Source organism: Physeter macrocephalus, chromosome 9 (assembly GCF_002837175.3).
Source record: "Physeter macrocephalus isolate SW-GA chromosome 9, ASM283717v5, whole genome shotgun sequence".
Classification (NCBI taxonomy): domain Eukaryota; kingdom Metazoa; phylum Chordata; class Mammalia; order Artiodactyla; family Physeteridae; genus Physeter; species Physeter macrocephalus.
In genome coordinates, this window is record NC_041222.1 from 57790075 (window position 1) to 57814597 (window position 24523).

At 38.5% G+C, this 24523-nt stretch overlaps 1 protein-coding gene across 7 annotated transcripts in view; it reads right to left on the reverse strand.

Moving 5' to 3' along the window:
- The window catches only part of PSIP1 (PC4 and SRSF1 interacting protein 1), a 41729-nt gene extending 34053 nt beyond the window's left edge, over positions 1–7676 (reverse strand). For 6 of the 7 annotated variants that reach the window (XM_024126778.3, XM_024126779.2, XM_024126781.2 and 3 more), the window contains exons 1-3: positions 7367–7676; positions 6619–6831; positions 3361–3437 (exon numbers count right to left, since the gene is read on the reverse strand). In XM_024126778.3, coding sequence (XP_023982546.1) covers positions 3361–3437; positions 6619–6690 — 149 coding nt within the window. In that variant the 5' untranslated portion in view covers positions 6691–6831; positions 7367–7676. The other variant, XM_007122872.4, reaches the window with a different exon arrangement.
- Positions 7677–24523: the final 16847 nt, after the last annotated feature.

Genomic DNA, 24523 nt, shown 5'->3' on the forward strand with positions numbered 1-24523 from the left:
TCGCCACAACTAAAGAAAGCCCGCGCACAGCAACAAAGACCCAATGCAGCCAAAAATAAATAAATAAATTTATTTAAAAAAAAAAAAAGATAGGAGTAGGACACTATTTCTAACACTAACTGCAGCATGAACTTAAGTGGTAGTAGAAGAGACGGAAAGAAGTAGATCAGAATGCACATTAAAGGAAAAGAACAAGACTTGCTTACTGACTAGATGTGGGGAGGAAGGGAAAAGACTGTAATAGGAAATCAAGGATAGCACCACGATTTTTGCCTCCAGCAAAGCACTGCATCCTTGTCAGTCTCATTTACTAAGAATCTGTTTTGAATATATTAGTTTTAAGATACCTAGTAGACCATCATGTTTGGTATACATAAGGGCTCATTGTTATCTAATATTCAAAACTTGGCTGGATGAATTTACTGTGAAAGGTATAAAACACTATGAAAAGTCAGATGGTTGCAAGTCAGGAAAAGAATGCAATTACAAAAGGATTCTGCTCCAAATTAACAATAAAAAAACTTAATCTATAAATAAGTTATGAAAAAGTACAGTTTTCTAAATTGCCATTTCTTCTTCTATGTTCTTCCTTTCCCATCTCCCTAATTACAGGCTATTAGAATAAACTCCCATTTATACAAATTCCAAATTGAAAGGTTCACATAACTGCCCTCCCAACTTTTGAGGGGGGGAAAAGGCAAATAATCAGTGAGATCTAGTTTCTAAAAATCAACCTTAAATACCAAAAAGTTAAGTCACCAGACCAATAGGTACAACAGCACTGCCTTTCCAAAGGTAATGGTGTACTTATGAGATCACTAAGGCACAAAAATTACAAGTGCATTCTGAAGTGAAAATTTATTATCATTAGCTTAATTTTTTAAAAATTTATTTATTTTTTATTTTTGGCTGCACTGGGTGGGTCTCTGTTGCTGCACCCTGGCTTTTCTGTAGTTGAGGCGAGCAGGGGCTACTCATTGCTGCGGCGCACCGGCTTCTCACTGCGGTGGCCTCCCTTGTTGCGGAGCGCCAGCTCTAAAGCGCAGGCTCAGTAGTTGGTGCCACACAGACTTAGTTGTTCCGTGGCATGTGGGATCTTCCCAGACCAGGGCTCAAACCTGTGTCCCCTGCATTGGCAGGCAGATTCTTAACCACTGTACCACCAGGGAAGCCCCATTAGCTTAATTTTAAAGTTATACTTTAATTTCCTGAATATATTCTAATTCTTGAATATTAGTAATTCAGTGTCTTCATTAACAACTTAATACCACTGTTTTGTTATTAACCAAACAATGCTTATGAAAATTTAATTATTTGGTGTAGTCTGTTCTGATTTATAATTCACAGATATTTACAACATAAAAATCCTCATTTTTAAATGTTGGGGAAGGGATGATCATTTTTCTAAATTTAGCATAAAAATTAACTATGTGTTCTATGGTACTATAAGCATACATAAAAATTCTAGGGAATGTCTGTGTCCCCTGCATTGGCAGGCAGATTCTTAACCACTGTACCACCAGGGAAGCCCCATTAGCTTAATTTTAAAGTTATACTTTAATTTCCTGAATATATTCTAATTCTTGAATATTAGTAATTCAGTGTCTTCATTAACAACTTAATACCACTGTTTTGTTATTAACCAAACAATGCTTATGAAAATTTAATTATTTGGTGTAGTCTGTTCTGATTTATAATTCACAGATATTTACAACATAAAAATCCTCATTTTTAAATGTTGGGGAAGGGATGATCATTTTTCTAAATTTAGCATAAAAATTAACTATGTGTTCTATGGTACTATAAGCATACATAAAAATTCTAGGGAATGTCTACTCACTTTGCTCTGATAAAAGTGTTCCCAAACTTCACAGGCACCAGAAGTATCTGGAAGGCTAGTCAGAACAGACTGCTGGGCCCCACACCTCAGCTTCTGGTTCAAGTGAGGTCCAAGAATTTGCATGCCTACTATCTGAAGTTCCCATGTGCTGTTCCCATGTGGGGTGCAGCTTGACCTGGTACCACACTTTGAAAACCCCTACTCAAATAGAGAGTACACAGTTTTTCATTAAAAGATACCTTTCCCTATTAAATTTATGGAAGAGTTTTAAACAGTAGATTATCCCAGAGAATCAGAAACTCATCATTTTTTTACAAATTGAATTTTTATATTCAGAGGATATACCTGGATCCAACTCAAAGTAATTACGGTGAAGGCCAATACAATTCTGGACTCAAAACTGTATTTTAAGGCAGATAATTACGTGGCATTGTATGATATCATTAATATGAAATGTTCAGAATTGGCAAAAATAGACAGACAGTAAACTAGTGGCTATCCTGGGCTGGAGGGGGAGGGAATGAAGAGTGACTGCTAATGGTTATGGAAATAAATATATGAAAATCCACTGAATTATACACTTTAACAAGTGAACTTTATGATGTAAAGTACATATTAATAAAGCTATTTCTTAAAATTACGTGAAAGTTCATACAGTAGCTAAGCAACATTAAACCAAATGTTGCCACTGTACACACTCTAAGGAATACATAATTCTAATTAGAGTATCACCAGTTTTGTTTCACCTGATCTCACGTAAACAAGTCTACTTTACCAAAATTATTGCAAATTCTAAACTTAAAGTTCAAAATCAGCGAGGTTATATACAACTTGTAAGGCTATTAAAATACAGGCACATAGTATATTATTTTTCAAAACTAATGAGATAGCCCCTGGAGTAATCCTCTGCACTCAGAAGTAACAGTTCAATATTCTATTGCAAATTTTTTTTTTTTTTTTTGGCTATTTTTGAAAAATTAATTTGCTTCACCAAATCAGTTCTCTGCCCACAAATCCACCAGGGGCAGCAGAGCAGTAACAGTGGCTCTCAGGACCATATAAATACACACAGAAGGAACTACCCAGATTTCTTGTCACCTTTCCCACAATATACCATTTGTGTGGCTAAAATCAAAGCCTCAAATAGGGTGCCAGGTTGTCATCATGAAAAGCACTGATTATACTAAACATGAATACTGAATGCCTTGTTAAAACTTCCCTTACATAGTTTCATCCATCAGTTATTCTTCTGATTGATGAGAGGATCAATGTACATCTTTCTTTTATGATTAAGGACATCCACTTCAATAAAAGTTAAATCTACAGTGTCTAAATTTTCTACCATAAAAATAAATTTTAAAAGGAAACCTGAAGACTTTTTTCCAAGTTCAAAAATGATTTTAACGGCTCCTGTTACTTTATTATTTTCTCTCTGAATTAACCTCTACTTGTTTTTCGTTATATGCCCAATGAACGTGCTAAATTAACTCTGATTTGCTTTTAGAGCTAAAAGGACTTACGTCTCATGAGTTCCAAAAAAGAAAATGGGTAGTTTGTTTGTGGGTGGTTTTACAGCTCCATCAGGAACTTCATCTACCTAAAAAAAAAGATCAGAAAAATTAAAATCTTTTAAATCATACACACCTAAACACATCAGAATAAACTGAAAACAAGACATCCAAAAGGGATCTGCTATAAAATGGACCAGTTCTACAGGTCCACAATCCCTTACCTCCAGTTCTGAAACCCAAGAAGCTCTGAAAACCAATATTTCTCTCAAAACTCATTTGGTAGCAAAACCTGGATTGACACTGAAGCTATTCCATCATTTCTTTTATCCACCTAGCATTTCTACTGATGCTTCTCCACAGAAATATGGTGTTAGATTACCATGTGCCATCCAAGACCCTACTAGGAGCAAGATATATGGCATATGTACCATCATTACCTTTCTAAAATCCTGAAGTTCTGAATTTTTAAACACATCTGGCCCTAAGAATTCCAGGTAAGGGAGTCTGAACCTATTCAAAAATTTTAAATGCTATTTCCGCAGGGAGGCTATCCAAATATAGGAGACATTAACAAGTTTAAAACAGTATTTCTCCAAGTCTGAAACACATATTCTGAAAAGATCTTAGACCTACATGGCTGAATCACATGAGGTTACCTGTTCCTTTTTCATCTCTTTTAATACTTTAATACTTCTAATTAAGTAAGGAAGAAAGTATCAGGTACTGTTATGTCTAACACATCTGTAATACTTGATACTTTCGCTTACCAGAGTTAAGGCCATCAGGCAGTAGTATTTAGCCAGAATTTAACATTTCTACTTCATTATTTATTTATTTAAACTTCATAATAACATTTCTATTTCAGAACTTCCATAATTTCAAAGACACTTTAATGTAAAAAATCAGCTGACTATTAAGAAGGGTACAGACCACCAGCAGACCTATGATGCTCCACATGCATTATCATGTTTAAGAAAAGATCATGAGGGTGATGTTGACAATCTGAAGGTTTCAGACATCAATAAGAATTGTTAGCACCCAACACCCTTGGGAACTTAACTTCCCCACCTATATGAAGATTATACTGTCTTTTCAACTTTGTGACAAATTGTTAAATTGTGAAAATCCTTAGAGGCCTTAAGGGATATATTTGTCAGCTCAGCTCATATGCTTTCTGCCAGCAAACAGCTTTAAAAGTTTATGCAAATGTCTAGCACCTAAAGAGTTTAATAAATGCTAGGCAATGTTTTTAAGTTTACTTTAAATACGATTACTACTGGTACAGGATTACACGAATGTGCAAGATTTAAAAAGCAATGAAGCCTGGGATACACAGACAGAAAACGTTAAAATCAAAACTGGAACAATGATTGTCACCTTCACAGCTGAGACCTTAAATACATATTTAAACTCTCTAAAGCAAAGACTTAGAATTCATAAGATTGGAGAGAAGATAGAAAAAGGAACATAATTCTTAGACACAGACAATATCAAAACTAAATTCAACTTCTTCTAAGAAAAAAAGGGGAAAAGGAAAGAGACTAAAATTTCCCATTTCAATCCAAATTAAATTGTTAAATATAGACTTTATTAAAGAAAGAAAGAAAATACTCTGGCCCTCCTAAGGCTACTCTATTTTGCTTTTATTAGCATTCTTAGTCACCTAACAGACTGAAGCATGTGGGGAAGATGATTTAGAAGAAGAGTAGATAATTTTTAACCAAACATTTTCATTTGGTTTTTAACTGCACTGTCTCATAAAAATCTGAATAAAGATGTACCCCATATGCTCGGATTTTATAACACCTCAAAATAAATGATGCTAAAACCACAAAAAAGTATTTTGCAGGGGCCTTAAACCTGCTCAGTTTCCCTATGCTCTTTACTTAAAAATGAAATAGTGTTTTTTAGCGTATGATTTATGTACCAAGGATTGGGGGGTTGTGTAATAAGGAAATTCAGTTTGTATCTATTGCTCTGGAAAAGCTTACAAACTACCTGGAGGTCAAAGAATGCACATAAGAGTTAAAATAAAAGGTTATCACAAAGGAAATAAAGTGTCAAATATACAAACGAATTATGATTAAGGATTTTTTCAATAAGACTCCACTGAAAAGGTAGACTTAATAGGCTAGGGAAAAAAGAATCTTTCCAGGCTGGGGAAGGAAACCAGTAAACCTGAGTCTGTAAAGAGCCGGATGGGAAAAATTAAGAAACAGTGACTATTTTATACTTGGATAGCACTCAGCAACTCACTCCATGATTCTCTGTAACCAATGGTTACTTTTCCTCCCAACTGACATAATTAAAACTACAGGATTTAATTATCTTTAAGAAATACAATCCTCAAAGAAGAGTAAATTAGTGGAAATTACAACTTTAGGATATCTCATGTTTATTATTTAAGAAGGACCTTGAGCTTACTAATCTAACTGAGCTCAACATTTGCTAGGTTCTATCAGTACCTTAGAACCTGAGTCCTACCATAACCTAAAAGATCTTTTTCTGAAAATGGTACTTAGATATTTTAGACGGTCTCAATTCCTAAATGTTACAAAACACCCTCAGTCCTTAATCACCTCTCTGCACTACATGTGAACCCAGGAATCTGGGTCTACTCCTCCTTTTGCCTGTGGGAAACAATCAAAGAGGTAAAACAACTTCTTCAAGGTCATAAGGCAAACTTCACCAATAAAAACGTGAAAATAAACTTTCTAGACGTTCCGTGATGCTACCTTATTGTAAACTTTTCAAGAATATCCAGTCCTATATCTTATTAAACACAACAATCCAGAAGGTCTCATCAACCATAAAACAGGAAAGAATACCTATGTTAATTTAATCACGTAGAACTCTTTTAACACCCAATAGTTTGCATAGATTTCACTGGTATTTTGCATTTTACTCAAAGTTAAGAAAATGTCTGTTTCCTTAAATTTTAAACACAAAATCCATACTTGATTATTTTCACCTACAATGGAACACTAATGGCATCACCTTGAAATATTTCATATTAAGAAAACCTGCCAAAGTCTGTCAGAAACAAACCATAGGAAAATACCTAAGTATGTAGAAACACCTGAATTTTTAAATTACATGGAAGATTACTGGGCAAAAAACTAAAATAAAAGGTCAGGTTACAAATGAGACTAAGTGAAAGCGAGGGAGAGAAAGGACACGAGAAAAAAAAATTAAGAGAAAAGGGTATAGGAAGTAGGCCTCTGAGGAAGGTAGCACCGCTAAACGCGAAGGTTAAAAATCACTTACTCGAGCTGGCCAATGAGGGTAACCTTTCATCTTGGCGAAGATGAGGTCCCCAGGTTTGAAATCGCGAGTCATGTTTCGGGGGCGAGGCCGGGGGTCCGAGCACAGGGAGGAGGTGTGGCGGTGCGGACTGCGAGGGGATGCGGGAGGGCGGACAGCAGCCGAGGCTCCCGCGGCGGCGGGAGGGGGAGGATGCCTCGGGGTGTCCCGACGCGCCTGCGAGGGAGAGCATGGAGGGCGATTAAAGCTCAGAAACCCGAAGGGAGGGGCCGTAAGGGAGGGACGGGGGAAGGGGAGGAGGAGGGGGAGGGGTGGGGAAGGGGAGGGGGGTGGAAGAGTGAGGGGAGAGCCGCCTCTCGCTCCTCCCGCGCGAGTGCGCGGCCTCCGCAGCCCGAGAGCTAGCCCTCCAGGCTTCGCCAGGTCCACCGCTCGACGACCGAAAAGACGCCACCACCTGAGGCAGAGATGCTTCTCAGCCCCGAATTCCCTTCTCCCGCCCCATCTTTCCTCTGGCTTTTTTCCCCCAAGCTTAAGCCCCAAGAGGGTGGGGGGTCGGGGGGAAGAAAAAGATGGCAAAAGGCAAGGGAACGTTCCCCTCCCATCCACACACGGCCTCTCCCCCAGGCTTCTTCCCTACGGTCGCAGCCCCAGGCCGAACCTCTGCTCCTGGGCGGGCCGCGGCCACTTCCCCGCTACAGCCAGGAGTGAGGCCACCGAGGGGGGGCGGGGCGAGTCCCCGCCGCCCGCTCACCTGCCGGGGCTGCGGGCGCTGAGGCTGCGGTGGCGGGCCGGCCGCCTCTGCCCGCGTCCACGCAAGCCACCTGCGCCACCAGCTGCCGCAGAGGCGTCTCAATGTCTCCGAATAGCAACCGCCGCCGCCGCTGCCGCCGCCGTCGCTGCGCTGCTCCCGCGCGGCTCCCGCTCGGCGCCCGCTAGCACTGGGGCGGGACCAACTACTAGCCGACGGAGGGGGGACAACGCAACACCCGCCGAAGGTATGTGGCTTCGAAACGGGACTTCAGGAGACCCTAGATCCCCAAGTTCGGTTTTTCCTAACAGGTGCAGCCTGATGGAGAGAGAGAAGAGTGAGAAGGAACAAAGAAGGGGGGAGCAAACAGCTTGCCCCGCTGTGGCTCCCCCCTGCGGTTTGCGGAGTGGTCGGGCCCGGCCCGCCCCTGCTGGCAGCTCTGCGTGTGTGTATTTGTATGTGTACTGTATGTAAAAGGCGGGGAGGGAGGAAACGATTGTTGTGGACGGGGTTTGGGGGCGGGTATACGGGCCTCCAGCCCTTGGCTGTGTGTTGGAGAGAATCTGGCAGCCTAAGCTTCATGTTCTTGCATCGTTTCCCAGGGTGGAGAGGTTTTTAATGCTGCACTTGCGCGGTTTGCACCATCCAAAAAAGAACTGTACAAAAACCCATAGATGAAATCGGAGCATGAGGCGGTTGCACGGGTGTGCAGCTTGTAGGCCTCTTAAACCTTGCTGAAGGGGCCCTGCAGTCTCCTTTTCCTTGAAACTGTAATATGAGAAAGCCCCATTTATTTTCTTTTAAATTTAAAGCACCAAGAACTATTAAGAAATATGCAGTCCTAACGAATGCAAAACGTGCAGTATAGAAAACAATGATAGGAAAGCATAGGCCTTTTCGATAGGATGTGGGTTTGGGCCCATACTGTATTTTAAATGCATCTAAATTTTATTTCTCTAGTAGAATGGTAGCTGGTAGGTAGTACAGGGTAAAGTGCTGCTAAACCTCAAATGTTTATCTCTCAAAATACTCTTCAAGGGATTTCTAAAATTATTTTTTTATCCTGTAGCCAGTACATTTTTTAGTGTTGGTAGTTATTACTAGCCTTCTGATGTGGATTGATACTTTAATATTTTTACTGTACCAGAATTACATCACCAGAATTGTCTTATTTAACCATTAACGTTCACCCAGGTTCCCAATAAATGTAGCAAAGAAAGCATTTTGAAAAGTAATAAAAGCTGATCTTAAATTGTGTTTCATCCTTCACTGAGTCCCCTCCCAAAGTACCTACTGTGTGTCAAGCACTCTTAGGTGCTAGGGATACAACCATGAACAGCAAGCACAGACACTTCCCATTTAAAACTAAACAAAAATATGAAAAAAGCAAAAAAATATAAAAATAAATAATAGTACGTAGCTCATACTCCTTTAAACGAAGGACTCACATATAAATCAAGCAAAGCTTAACATTAAGTAGGTAAAAATTGAGAATTTTTTGAAAGAGATACACATAGGCCTTTAAAAAGAATGAAAGAATACATTCGCAATGCAAAACGTCTTGCAAGGAGACTGACTCATACCTCAGCAATATGCAGAGGGTTCCAAGTGCTGCAAAAAGAGAAATTGACTAGCCAGCGAGAGGAAAGGGTTGGAGAAATGTCTTGAAGCTTTTCGTCGTGAATTTGAGTTTGATATAATGTATACTAGAGAGCTACTATAAGTTGCTGAGCAACAAAGGTAAAGTTGATTCTTTAAAGGGTTATTCTTGCTTGCTACAAAGTAGATGACAGTAGAAAGAGGCTGGAGATTACTGTTGTACTCCTTAAGTGAGTGGTTTCTGGATGAGACTGTTGACTGTGAAAAGGGGAAGGAAGGGCACAGCTAAGTACACAAAGGAATAATTGTCAGTTAGTCATAAATAGTGCACAGGAAAAAGTGGAGAAAAGATGTATTGAAGAAAATTCCAAGCACTGAGTAGGAGAGACCAAGGCATCATCCAACAACCATTTCTTGTGTACCTCCTTTGTTCTAAACCCAGTAAGGCTTTGCAACTCCAAGTGTGGTCCAGGGGCTTCACCTGGGAGCTTGTTAGAAGAAACGCAGCCCCTTCCCAGACCTGCTAAATCAGAATCTGCATTTTAACAAGATCCCCAGATGATTCTTATGCATATTCAAGTTTGAGAAACTACTGCTGTACAAGATACTACAGACCATAGGAACTCAAAATCAAGTAGGAAAGACAGATATATATTAATAGATAAATTATAATTAATATTAAAAGATAACTTTTTATTAGTGCTTAATGATGGTACCAACAAGTAAAATTATTGGGAGTGGGGAGGTCCTCAGAAAAGGAATGGAAATAGAGGGAAAATGAAAAAGCACTGATGTTTTAGTGTTAGTATTTTAAAAGAAAGAAAGAAAGTACAAACTTAGCTCTTGCTATCTTTAAGTTTTGGCAGTTTCTATTTTTGATAGTCTGTAGACAATGGGCGATATCCTTTAAACAATAAGTCAAAGCAAAACAGGTGGTAGTTTAAGCCTCTAGAGAACAAAAGCCCAGGATCCCTGGGAGCAGCAGTTCCAGAGCGGAGGGGGAGGGGAGGGGAGAGGGAGGCGCGAGTGTTGGGCTCATCAGAGCCCCTTGGAGAGCTTTTCAGAACTACTGTGAGCTTGTGCTCTTCTCCAGCCAAGCTCGATGCACCCCTCCCCCCACAGTCAGCCTTCTTAGCGGGGATGCCAGGAAAAGTATAGCAAGATAGAGATTAGAGGAGCAATGAAGGGAGTTGTAAGGAGAAAATACAATTTCCAAAACAACTGAAACAAGGGGGAGGGGCAAGGAGATCTAAATGAATTGAGGGAGGAGCTTGACTCACACAGTCTCTCATTTAATCCAGGTGTTACTATCCCCATTTTACAAATGAGAAAACAGGCTCACAGAATTTGAGCAACTTGCCCCAAATCATACATCTACTCAAGTGGCCAAGGCAACGGTACCCCCAGTCGGTTCTCAAGTCCCCGCCTTTGGGTGATCCCACACCGCCTCTAGGTGGAGCAGGGGGCCAGCAGCACTGTGTAATTAGAAAAAGATGCTGGAAGTAAAAGCAGCCCAGCACTCTTCCACCTTCTGTCTTTGCACTTGAAAGTATTCCCAGCTTCAAATTTCCGGACCTCCTCCCTCTGCCCCACCCCATTTGCAGCTTGTCCTACCACCAAGCCCATTCTGTTTAACTCCTTCTAGTCCTACAGGACTCAACCCAAAAATCTCCTCTCGAAAGACTTCTAACCTCATCTCACTGTGACATAAGTTCTTAATTACAATCTTTCTGACTAGTCTTTAAACTTCTTAGAAGAAGGCACTATCTTAGTGATCAGTGCCTGGCATTCGCAGGCACTCAATATAATTTGTCTCAGAAAATATGTGTTAAATAAATGAGAGGAAGGGGCAGGTGAAAAACTCTGACAGGGTCTCCCTTATCCTTTAAGCTGAGAAAGCAGATACGAAGACACTTGAGAGTACTTAATTTGTTTTGACTGTGAATTTCTCATGTGCTTAAAGGCTAACCCTTTAAAAGCACTGACATTTCTCACTGACTACAAATACAGTCATTCTAACCATTTTAATGGAAATCATTCTAAGTAAGAGTTGATACTTATCCCCAAAATTTAGCAATGATAATCCCTTCCTTCACATCTTTTACATATAATGTGCATAATTCCCCACATTAATACACAGTATTAGTAACACAACTTAAACTTATTGGTATGAGCAGCAATTACTGAACTACTGGGGTTTTTTTTAACATCTTTATTGGAGTATAATTGCTTTACAATGTTGTGTTAGTTTCTGCTGTATAACAAAGTGAATCAGCTATATGTATACATATATCCCCATATCCCCTCCCTTTTGCCATCTCCCTCTCTCCCTCCCTATCCCACCCCTCTAGGTGGTCACAAAGCACCGAGCTGATCTCCCTGTGCTATGTGGCTGCTTCCCACTAGCTATCTATTTTACATTTGGTAGTGTATATATGTCCATGCCACTCTCTCACTTCATCCCAGCTTACCCTTCCACCTGCCCGTATCCTCAAGTTCATCCTCTACATCTGAGTCTGTATTCCTGTCCTGCCCCTAGGTTCGTCAGAGCCATTTTTTCTTTTCTTTTTTCTTTTTTTTTTTTGCCACATCTTCTTTATCCATTCATCTGTCGATGGACACTTAGGTTGCATCCATGTCCTGGCTATTGTAAATAGTGCTGCAATGAACATTGTGGTACATGACTCTTTTTGAATTGTGGTTTTCTCAGGGTATATGCCCAGTAGTGGGATTTCTGGGTCATATGGTATGAACTGTTTCCTTACATGTGATATTTTAAGCCTTGTGGTGGGGAAGTTAGCAAGAATATGGGGAAGATAAAGAACATTAATCAAAGAGCTAGTTCAGTTAGAGATGTCATAAATCTGGTCTAAGCCTAGCTTTCTCTGGAAGTCAAAAGTATTTGGAACTTTGGTCCTTAAGAGGGGCAAAACTAAGATGTGCTAGTTTGTGAGGTAACGACTAGATTTATCAATGAGGAGAGTCATTCTCAGACACAGGGATAAGAGAAGCATCAATGAGTCTGGATGGTCATTAGAACAGCTGGAAAGAATTTTGTCATTTCATTCCATTATATACATGGAATCATATAGTACGTAACCTGTGCAGATGGGCTTTTTCCACTCATCTTAATGTTTTTGAAATCCATCCAAAACATTGTTCCATGTATCAGTGGTGCATTGCTTTTTATATCTGAGTAGATTCCATGGTATAGATGTACACAGTTTTTTTTAGACATTCACCTATTGAAAGGTATTTTGGTTGTTTCCAGATAGTTGCCATTACAAATAAAACTGTTATGAACATGCGTGTGTAGTTTTTATGTAGGTGTACGTTTTAATTCCTCTGGGATGCATGCCCAGGAGGGCAATTACTGGGTCATAAGTAGTTGCATACTTGGTTTTGGGGTTTTAAAAAAAATATTTATTTATTTATTTATATTATTTATTTGGCTGCACCAGGTCTTAGTTGCGGCATGTGGGATCTTTAGTTGCAGCATGCAGGATCTAGTTCCCTGACCAGGGATAGAACCGGGGTCCCCTGCATTGGGAGCACGGAGTCTTAACCACTGGACCACCAGGGAAGTCTCTATACTTAGTTTTTTAAGAAACTGTTTTCCAGTGTGGCTATATCATTTTATATTCCCACCAATAATAAATGTATAAGCGATCTAGTTTTTTCACACCGTTACCACCATTTGGAATTGTCACTATTTTTTCTTTCCACTGTTCTAATAGGTCAATGGTCTTAATTTCCACTTCTCTAATAATTAGTGATATTAAGCATCTTTTCATATGCTTATTTACCATCTGTGTTACTGTTTGGTGAAATGTCTCTTCATGTCCTTTGCCCATTTTCTAAGTGGATTGTTTTTTCACTGTTGAATTTTGAGCATTCTTTATATATTCCAGATAAGAATCCTTTGTCAGATGAGATTTGCAAATATTTTCTTCCAGTGAATAGCTTGTCTTTTCAGCTTTACCAGATCTTTCACCAACTAAAAGTTGTTAATTTTTATTTATCAATTTTTTATTTATCAATTTTTTTTCTTTTGTGGATGATGCTCTTGTTGTCATGTCTTTACCAAGCCTTAGGTTCCCAAGATTTTTCTCCTGTGTTTTCTTGTAAAAGTTTTATAATTTAACATCTTATATTTAAATCTATGATCCATTTGAGTTAATTTTTGGGTAAGGTTTGAGGCTTTTCTTTTCTTTTTTTTTTTTTGTCTATGGATATCCAAATCTTCCAGCACCTTTGCTGAAACTATCCTTGTTTCATTGAATTGCCTTTTTACCTCTGTTGAAAATCACTTTGCCATACTAGTGTGGGCTTATTTTTCTATTTTGTTTAACTGATCATCATGTCTTTCTGTCTGAGCCACAATCTTGATTACTGAAATACTAACACACTGTCTTGATTACGAATGCTCTATAATAAATCATATAATCAGGTAGAATGATTCCTTCTACTTTATTCTTGTTTCTTAAGTTTTTTTTTCTGGCGATTCTGGTTTTTTCTTTTCCATAAGAATTTTAGAATAAGCTTGTCTATATCTATTTAACAATCTTCCTGGTATTTGATAGGAATTATGTTAAATTTATACATCGATTTGGGGAGATTTGATAACTTCAGTAAGTTGAGTCTTCTAATCCATGAACACAGTATGTCTCTCCACTAATTTAGATCATCTTTAATTTTGTTTGTTTGTTTTTGTTTTTTTTTTTTTGCGGTACGCGGGCCTCTCACTGTTGTGGCGTCTCCTGTTGCAGAGCACAGGCTCCGGATGCGCAGCCTCAGCGGCCATGGGTCATGGGCCCAGCCGCTCTGCGGCATGTGGGATCTTCCCAGACCGGGGCACGAAGCCGCGTCCCCTGCATCGGCAGGTGGACTCTCAACCACTGTGCCACCAGGGAAGCCCCATCTTTAATTTTTTCATCAGCATTTTTCATTTTCAGCCTACAAACCCCATATATGGTTTGTTAGATTTACAATTAAGTATTTAATTTTTTGGAGCTATTGTAATTTTAATTTCATTGTTCATGTGTTCATTGCCAGTATACAGAATTGATTTTTGCATGTTTATCCTATATTTTGAGACCTTCCTGAACCCACTTATTAGTTTTAGGAAAAAAAAATTGTGATAGATTTCGATGGATTTTGTACATAAACAATTACGTTACCTGTAAATAGGGACAAAGAATACACTTCATATGATTTCAGTTCTTTTACATTTTTTTGAGGATTGTTTTATGGTACAGGATATGGTCTAACTTGTATATGTTCCAAGGGTGCTTGAAAAGACTGTATATTCTGCTTTTGTTAGGTGGAATATTCAATAAATGTCCATTATATCCTGCTGGTTGATGGCATTGTTGAGTTCTTGTATATACGTCATTATTTTCTGTCTAGTTGTCCTAACAATTGTTGAGAGAGAAATGAAGTCTCCAATGATAGTTGTGGCTTTCTTTCTTTCTGTTTTCAGTTCTATCAGTTTCTGCTTCATATATTTTATAGCTCTGTTGTTTGGTGACTATACATTTAGCATTGCTATGTTTTCCTGATTAATGGACCCTTTTATTATTACTTTTTAAAATATTAATTTAATTAATTAATTAATTAATTTGGACGCGCTGGGTCCTAGTTGCGGCCGATGGGCTCCTTAGTTGCAGCATGCATGTGGGATCTAGTTCCCTGACCAGGGATCAAACCCAGGCCCCCTGCATTGGGAGCGTGGAGTCTTAACCACTGTGCCACCATGGAAGTCCCAGACCCTTTTATTATTGTTTAATGATTCTTCCTGTCTCTGGTATTATTATTATTATTATTATTTTTGCTTAGAAGTCTACTTTATCTGATATTAATATAGCTATTCCTGCTTTCTTTTAATAAATGTTTTCATGGTATGAATTTTCCAGCCTTTTGCTAACATGTTTTTATATTTGAAGTGTGTTTCTTATAGACAGCAGATAGTTGGGTCATGTTTTTTAATCCATGCTGCCAATCTCTGTCTTTTAATGACAGTATTTAGATCACTTACCTTTAATATAACTACTGATATGTTAGGGCTTAATTCTGACATTTTATATATTTTTTGGTTTTTGTCCTCTTTGTTTATTTCCTTTTCTGTACCTTCCTGTAGTTTCTTTTAACTTTTGTTACAATTCCATTTTGATTTACCCATAGTGTTTTTGAGTATATTTCTTTGTATAAAGTTTTCAGTTTTTGTTCTAGTTATTACATTATATGTAGGTAATTTATCACAGACTACTTCTGTTGACATATTACCAGTTTGAGTGAAGTATAGAAAAGTTCCTTTGCTGTCCACCATTTAACATATGATTGTCCCCGTGCCTTTCTCCACACCATTGTCTCCCTAAGAAATGTCCTTCAATAACTCTCTGCTTATTCACCATTTTCCTTCTCTTGAAAGTCCAAACCTTGTTATACCTCTTAGGTCTCATTTTTAGCCTCATCATCTATTCTAAAATCCCATATTTACTACTTTCTGTAGTACTCACTTTTAAATTAACATATTGTCTCAGTTTAAAATGCTTTCAGACTTAGTTAACAGAAACTCTGTTATAGTAGCTTATACAAAAGAAGTTAAGAGATAGATGCTGACACTGCAGCTGGATGACTTTAGGACCAATGTGTCTTCAATTCACTTGACCTTTTCCTTATATTGGCTGGTCTTCTTATAAGCAGATGATTGGTCTCTGGGAACCACATCTGAATTTTAGATAGGAAGAAAGGGCATAGGGTGAAGGGATAGGCTAACCAGGTCCATCTCTTTTTAGTTAGAAAACAGAAGCTCTCCCAAAAGTCACACCCAGCAGACTTATTTTGTCTCATTGGACAGAATTCTGTTACATATCTACTCCTGGCTGGAAAGTACAAGTGAGAAAGGGGTCGTGAATAGGAATTCAATTAACAAAACAATGATGTCTGACATACATATGCATAAGTATCTATGTAATCCATTTGGGTAAATCTTATGTCTCCCTAATTAGTTTGTAAGGTATTTAAGATCAGAGATCTAATCAGAGTTAGTCATTTTGTACTTCATACCAGACGATTGTAAGGGTCCTCCTAATTTCATATATCTCTGCTACAAACAACAAATAGGGTTCTTAAATGGGGGTTTTAAACCAAACATAATTATTTCAGAATTTTTCGGTAAGCTCAGTTTCTTTTGAAATTAATAGGTTCTTCAGTCAGGGAAGGAGAACTACTATGAGATATAGGACAAGAGTTTCTTTTTTCTTTTTCTTTTTTAATAGCAAGTAGAAATTCTTGTGGGAAGAACTGGAGAAGTGAAGGTCCAAGAGGTATACTGGAAGATTAGAGAGACAGTAACCAGCAAGTCAATCTGAGAAACCAAGCAAGTCCAGCTGCCAAAATAGACTTGTATATGGAACGCTTTTGGGGAGATCTATGGGAAGTTGTGCCTCTATTCACCTACCACCTCTGTGGATCATCTCTCAAGCATCTGGCGTTGAGCCTGAGACCAGTGTTGGTCAATGGGGTCAGGAGTTGGGAAGAAGATCCAGGTGTGGACTGAAGGAAAATGAGGACAAGCTAGACCCTTCTGGTTGTCTATATCTGTCTCTTCCTGCATCTAACCACAATGAACTTCAGAGTAATGGCTGCTGCTTCACTTCCACCTTCCAAATCTATCTCAAATTCTTCTTTTGGCCAACTCTAATTTGGAACTCTCCAGGGAAGGAGATTTGGGGAAATGTAATCTAGCTTAATCAAATCACCACGACTAAGTTAATTTCATAAATGGAAGTTGAATCTTTAATCTCTAGTGCATTAAAATAATTGTATTGGAACTTCCCTGGTGGCACAGTGGTTAAGAATCTGCCTGCCAATGCAGGGGACACGGGTTTGAGCCCTGGTCCAAGAAGATACCACATGCCACAGAGCAACTAAGCCCGTGTGCCACAAATACTGAAGCCTGCGTGCCTAGAGCCCATGCTCCGCAACAGGAGAGGCCACCACAACGAGAAGCCCGCACACCGCAACGAAGAGTAGCCCCTACTTGCCACAACTAGAGAAAGCCTGCATGCAGCAATGAAGACCAAAAATTGTGTTGCCTGGAGGTCTGGGACCGTATCTAAATTCATTTATTCTGTCCCTTTTGTCCTAGCCAATAATTTGATTCTTAAATTATATGTTGCTCCATTGATCTTGCTGTGCAAGATAGTTTTCTTCTGCCCTGGTAACTATCTCCTCAAGGGAAAAAGGAGTCCCTTCTTTGGAATTAGGCTGTAACAGGCTGCCCAGGCAATCTTGTCTCTTAACTTCTACTAGTCATTTTTTTTTTTTCTCTTTGTTCTTACATTTATGTTGGCATTCCTCTTCTATTTCTCTATTCTGGGTATAATTCTTGAACTTTCTCTAGTATATCCAGCTCCTCTCCTGCCTTAGCATGTTTATGAACCATTACTTCTAGCTAGTAATTTATCTTTGGGTAATGTAGATCGCCCATTTTTATTTTAACTAACTAATATAGATTCAACTGCAGATATTTATTGAACATCTAACATATAATCCTAGCCTCCATAGGAGCTCAAAGTACAAAAGTATCTATAAAGCAAGAGAGGAAGTTAAAAATACCACCATAGAGCAACAAATAAACAACTCTCAGAGTTCAGAGAAGAGAATTGGGCTCTGCCTCCCCAGGGGCTCTTTATTTACCTTTTCCAATCAAGAAGCTTTGTATAAGAGTTCCGAACCTTCATAATATTGCCCTAGTGTTTATATTACAGATCTATCTGACTTACGATGGGGTAACATCCCAATAAACCCATTGTAAGTTGAAAATATCCTGTCAGAGATGCATTTAATACACATAACCTACTGAACACTGTAGCTTAGCCTAGTCTACCTCAAGCATGCTCAGAACACTTACATCAGCCTACAGTTGTGCAAAGTCATCTAACACACAGCTTATTTTATAATAAAGTGTTGAAAGTCTCATGTAATCTACTGAATACTGTAATGAAAATGAAAAATAGACTGGTTATATAGTCACAGAATGGTTGTTTACCCTGGTGATCAGAAGCTCGCTACCGCTGCCCAGCATCACGAGAAAATCCAAAGCACATATTACTAGCCCAGGAAAAAAAAAAATCAAAATTCAAAATCTGAAGTACCATTTCTATTGAATTTGGATCACTTTCACACCACCATTAAGTCAAAAATTGTAAGTGGAACCATCATAAGTTGGGGACCATCTGTATAGCTAGAACAGTACAATTAGTTGTTTTAGTACACAGGATTTAAGCAATGTTAAATAAACAGTGTTGGAAAAAGCTATATAAACATATTCATAAAGGAAGATAATAATTTTAAACTACATAAAGATAGAAGAAACTGGTTGTGAAAATATAAATGCAGAACTTAGAGAGCTAGGCTATAATGTTATTTCTACTAACTCTATTCAGAAATTATTTTCCTTTTTGCAATGTTTCAATGACATGGACGTCTGGGATTCAGAATTATTTAGTTTTGCACATTTACTTGAGCTTACTTTTCTCATCATAACATTTGTAGTTTAACAGCATGAGTAAACAATACACTGGTAGAGGTTTTAGAGCATTTTAACCATATGCAACATCATCACTGTTGAACGCCAGAATAATTTTGTGAGGACTATGCCGATATATAAAATTTCATCTTTTAAATGCAGTTATACACTTCCTCTTTGTATAAAAATTAAATACCATAAACTACTTAGACTATAGTTATAATTTCACATTAGTATGTATGATCGAGAAAGGAAGTATGACCATGCTCATTATAAAGTTCAAGTGTGTATTTATACATACCTAAGGTACAGTTTTCCAAACAGCTGCAAGGCTGAGGAAATGGTCAAAAATGTTGCACAGGAGTGATGCTGAGAAGCTGTCATGTGTTTTCTTCACTGACGTTTTAGGTAAAGGAAAATTAAGATGTAGAATTAGTTGTGAAGGAGGCAAAACTCAGCTTCTCATTCAGTCTAGTCTCTTCAGTCCAGCTTAGATTGGTCAGGCCTCTCAAGTTCAATTCAGTATCTTTTTACCAGCTCCTACTTCTTGCCTCCTGGTTAGAGTAGAACAAAAAAAGGGAAAGAGATGTACTGAATTTTTATCCTTATCTCCTGTTCTAACTTACTACCAATATAGTGCCATAAATCTTTCAAGGGATTTTTCTTCCTGTTTTGGGTTACCTAACAAAAGCCAGCATAGCTACATTTAGAATAACACTTCTTGGGAAATCCCTGGCTGTCCAGTGGTTAGGACTCTGTGCTTCCATGGCAGGGGGCACGGGTTCAATCCCTGGTCGGGGAAAATCTTGCAAGCCCCACAGCCAAAAAAAAACCCCAAAACAAACAAACAAAAAAAACACTTCTTTTTTTTTGTGTTAACATGTAACATAAAATTTACCACTTTAACCATTTTAAAGTGTACAGTTCAGTGGCATTAAGTAAATTTACATTGTTGTGCAACCATCACCACTCTGCATCTCCAAAACTCTTTCCTCATCCTAAAATGAACACTTCTTGTCCTAACTTACTAGTAGGAGAGTAGAGTTATTGGGGTAGAGAGGAAATTAGAAAAAAATAGTGTATTCTATGTGTTAGTCATGTCCCTGATAGAAAGAGAATGTGAACAGGAGGATCTTGACCATGGTTAACAGTCTGCCACCAGACATCCTGAAGAGACATCTGTAGAGAACAGCTCAGATAATGCACACTTTTCTTTGCTATGGCATCATGTCTTTGATCCCATAGGTGTGACCCTTGGATCTGTTGCGCTGGGTTGAATCTCAGGTGATCTTACAGTGTTTTTTTAATCCCTATAGCCTTAAATCTCAAACTTGGCCATTCTTTGGGGCCATGAAAACTTTTCTCTACAGTTAAGAAGAGGCTCATGAAGATGAAGCCAAGAAAAAGAGTGATAAGGAAAAGGAAGGCGTTCTCTTAAAGGCACAGAGCAATTGGTTTCAGACATCTATCTACACACTCACTGCCTTGTTACTCTTGGGCCCCACTCTGAATTCTCCTTGGTCTTCTAGACAGGATAGATGGTGGGAGGATAAGACTCTAGGCCTTTTTACTATACCAGCTACATTGAATGGAATAGGATCAAACAACCCAAAGTAATAGGACATTTCAAGGGAAGGAAATCGCAAAGCCGAAAGAAAACTGAAAAGTCCAAAGGGAATGAAGAATTCAAAAAAGTCCTCCCCAAAGATTCTAAAATAATGATAATGATATAATAATAATAATAATAATAATTTACTATATGCTTATAAAAAAATCCTATGAAGAAGGTGCAATTTGTCCCCCCATTTTTAATGAAAAAACTAAGGCATGGAGAGGATAAGTAACTGTATTCAACTCATTCATTCCACTAATACTTACCTGTTTGAGGAGAGGTACTAGGGATACAACACTAAACATAATTGATATGGCCATTCTGCCCTCATGGAATTTACAGTCAATTGGAGGAGACAAACAAAAAGGCAAACAGGCAACTGAATAAAATAATTTCAGATTGAATCAAGTGTTATGAAGGAAACCTATGAAGAAGAGGGTGAGTCTGGGACTAATTTAGGCAGGGTAGTGAGGGATTACCTGTCCTTGGAGATGAGTTTTAAACTGTCCCTTGAAGGAAGAGAAAGAGCTAATCATTCAAAGGATGAAGGAAGAGTTCGAGGCAAGATGAATTGCATATGCAAAGAGCTTGGAATATTCCTAAAACTGAAATAAAACCTATTTGGCTGGAGTGAGAAGAGGGGTGTGGGAATAAGGCATTAGATGACATTGAAAGAGTCTGGATCATGCAGGGCTTGTAGACCACAATAAAGACTTTGGGCTTTACTCTTTCTTTTTTATGTATACTGATATATTAACTGCTGTTAGTTCCTGGTAGTGGGGTTACAATTGGTTTTTATATTTTTCTTCTTTTTTTATCCTGTATTTCTGAAGTTTTTAGAACAAACATATATTACTTATGTAAAAAACATAAATCTTTTTTCCTTTAAAAATGGATGTGATATTATATATTTTCATTTATATGAAATGTCAATCAATGGCAAATCTACAGAAACAGAAAGAACATCAGTGGTTTCCTGGAGTTTGGGTGGGAGTGGGAAGGGACTGGAAACATGCATGACGGAAACTTCTGGTGATGAAAATGCTGTAAAACTGGATTATGATGATGGTTGCCCAGATCTATAAATTTATAAAAAACAAACAAATGTAATTGTACGCATATCATGGGTAAATTTTCTGGCATGTAAAACAGACCTCGATAAATCTGATAAAATGTAAGTGAGTACAAACATGGGATGATTTCTAAAACTAGAGACAAAATAAACCACCCACAGAAGGCAAAAGACAAGTTAAGTTGTTCTGGAACCTGTAAAGGACCTTAAAACTTTACCCAAACTTGTACCCTTTTGCAGAATGACCTATGTCTGCTGCTTCAAGCTGCTCTTAATCTATTAGGAGTTGAAATGAGAGGTTGTAGTGGTACAGGCAAAATATAAGAAAAATGCACTATGAATTATGAGATAAAAATAATAAACTACAACAGAAATAGAAATAATAGCTTTGGATATGACCATCAAACCTTAGCTTTGTAAGACAATTATTTACAGTTAAACATTTTTTGACTGCTTAAAATCTTTTGAACAGCTCCTTTAAAGTTTGTTAACTTTTTGTAGTAAGAATCTCCTTTATCAAATTAGAATCCCCAAACTTATGTTTCCCAGCCTCTCTGTTCCTGGACTTGTGACCTAACTTGCACCAGGCACAAGCATTCGCATGAACCTTTGTTTCAGAGGTGAGGACATAGGTAGGGTGGAAAGCAGTTGTTTGTCTGGCAGAGGACAGGAGGCAGAATGTTTCCAAGATGGGTGGTGGTGGAAACTTTCTTACCAGGTCAATTTGGTTTTGGAAGGTTTTTTCCCTTGGGGTTTGGGAGCATTTTCTGTTTATTTATTGCTGTGTAACAAACTACTTCAAAACTTGGGAGCTTCAAACAACAACTGTGTTATTCTTTCTCATAATTCTGTGGGTCAGGAATTTGAACAGGGCACAGAGGGAAAGTTCATATCTATTCCACGTGGTGCCTGCAGGAGGCTGGTCCATCCAAGATGTAAGTGAAACTTAACACATCTGGTGCCTCACGTAGGGTAACTCAGATTGCTAGAGGCTGGCTGGAAGAGCTCAACATAGGTCATAGAAAACAGGGGGCCTTGTTTCTCACATTTGGTTGGGTTCCTCAGGTCTTCACTATCTAGTCTTGTGCCCTCAACTCTCCATGTGGTTTCTGCATCTGGTTTCTCCCACAGGGTAGCTGGGCTTCTTATAGACAGAGCATAAGAGCAAATGCTGCTAGGCCTTCCCAAAGCTTAGGCCCAGAACTGGCACAGTGTCATCTCATTGCATTCTTTTGGTTAAAATAAGTCATGATAAGATACAAGGCCATTCTAGTTTCAAGGGACAGGGTTTCCACAAGGGTTTGACAACCAAGAGGCATGGTTCATTACAGGCCACCAATGTTAACTATTTATTACACTCAACCTAAAGCCTTCTCCTCCAGTCTTTCAGATTATTCAGTAAACTCTTGCATTAAATATAACAAATACCTTTCTGCTTGGAATATCTAGAGTAAGATTCTGTTGACTGTAACAGAGAACTCTGCCTTATGCAATTCTCAATGCAAATATTTTCTCTATGATTAAAGAAAAAAAAGATTCCAATAACAGTAGCAAGTTTATTTCTCTTCTTCTTACCCCTTCATGTGATTATTCAAATTCCAATATGGTCCCCCCAATTCTTCCACAGTTATTTTTAGGGGCCCTTGTGGTTTTTTCAAGTCAAATTCTTCCTCCCTAAAAGACATCAAGCATAGAAGGTTAAAGTTGAGTTTTATCAACCTTTCAAAGAAAGGTTATTCTTATACTATTTAAAGATGAGTATGAAAAGATCCCTAATTCATTTTACAAATCCAATATAATGCTAACACTAAAACATATAAAAGATAGCATTAAAAAAAACTTATAGTCCAATCTCATTTATGAATATAATTACAAACTTTAAAGAATGGCAGCTCAAAATAGAGTTGCCATATCATCCAGCAATCCCACTCCTGGGCATATATCCAGGCAAAACTATAATTCAAAAAGATACATACACCCTTATGTTCATAACAGTACTATTCACAATAGCCAAGACATGGAAATAACCTAAATGTCCATCCACAGATGAATGGATAAAGAAGATGTGTACATATATACAATGGAATATTACTCAGCCACAAAAAAGAATGAAATAATGCCACTTGCAGCTACATGGATGGACCTAGAGATTACCACCCTAAGTGAAGTAAGTCAGAACAAGAAAAATACCATACGATATCACTTATATGTGGGATCTAAAATATGACACAAATGAACTTCTCTATGAAACAGAAACAGACTCATAGACATAGAGAACAGACTTGTGGTTGCCAAGGGGGAGGGGAAGTGGGAGAGGGATAGACTGGGAGTTTGGGACTAGCAGATGCAAGCTATTATATATAGACTAGATAAACAACAAGGTCCTATTGTATAGCATAAGAACTATATTCAGGGCTTCCCTGGTGGCACAGTGGTTGAGAGTCTGCCTGCCAATGCAGGGGACACGGGTTCGTGCCCTGGTCCGGGAAGATCCCACATGCCACAGAGCGGCTGGGCCCGTGAGCCATGGCCGCTGAGCCTGCGCGTTATATTCAATATCCTGTAATAAACCATAATGGAAAAGAATATGAAAAAGAATAACTGAATCACTTTGCTGTACGCCAGAAACACAGCATTGTAAATCAACTACACTTTAATTTAACAAAAAATGGCAACTCAAATCCAACAGTTATTACAAATACAATAAATACAAACTTGAATGTGATGATCAAGTAGTTTCAGGATTGCAAAGATGACTCAGTGTTAGACAATATAATTTTTTAAATAAATTTATTTATTTATTTATTTATGGCTGCGTTGGGTCTTTGTTACTGTACGCGGGCTTTCTCTAGTTGTGGTGAGCAGGGGCTACTTTTCGTTGTGGTGAGCAGGTTTCTCATTGCAGTGGCTTCTCTTGTTGCAGAGCACGGGCTCTAGGCGCGCAGGCTTCAGTAGTTGTGGCATGTGGGCTCAGTAGCTGTGGCTCGTGGGCTTCAGTAGTTGTGGCACGCGGACTCTAGAGTGCAGGCTCAGTAGTTGTGGTGCATGGGCTTAGTTACTCCGCAGCATGTGGGATCTTCCCAGAGCAGGGATCGAACCCATGTCCCCTGCATTGGCAGGCAGATTCTTAACCACTGCGCCACCAAGGAAGTCCCTACTAGACAATACTTAAATAACTTATATTAATAGGGAAAAGTGGAAAAAATGATTATGTGGTAGGATATTATACTTGAAGTTTTGACTGAGGTACTGAGCAATAATGGATTAATTTCAAAGTGAGTCATGAGACAGACCAATCTTCAGATTTTCAAATGAATGATAACTCATCTTGGATCCCATTCC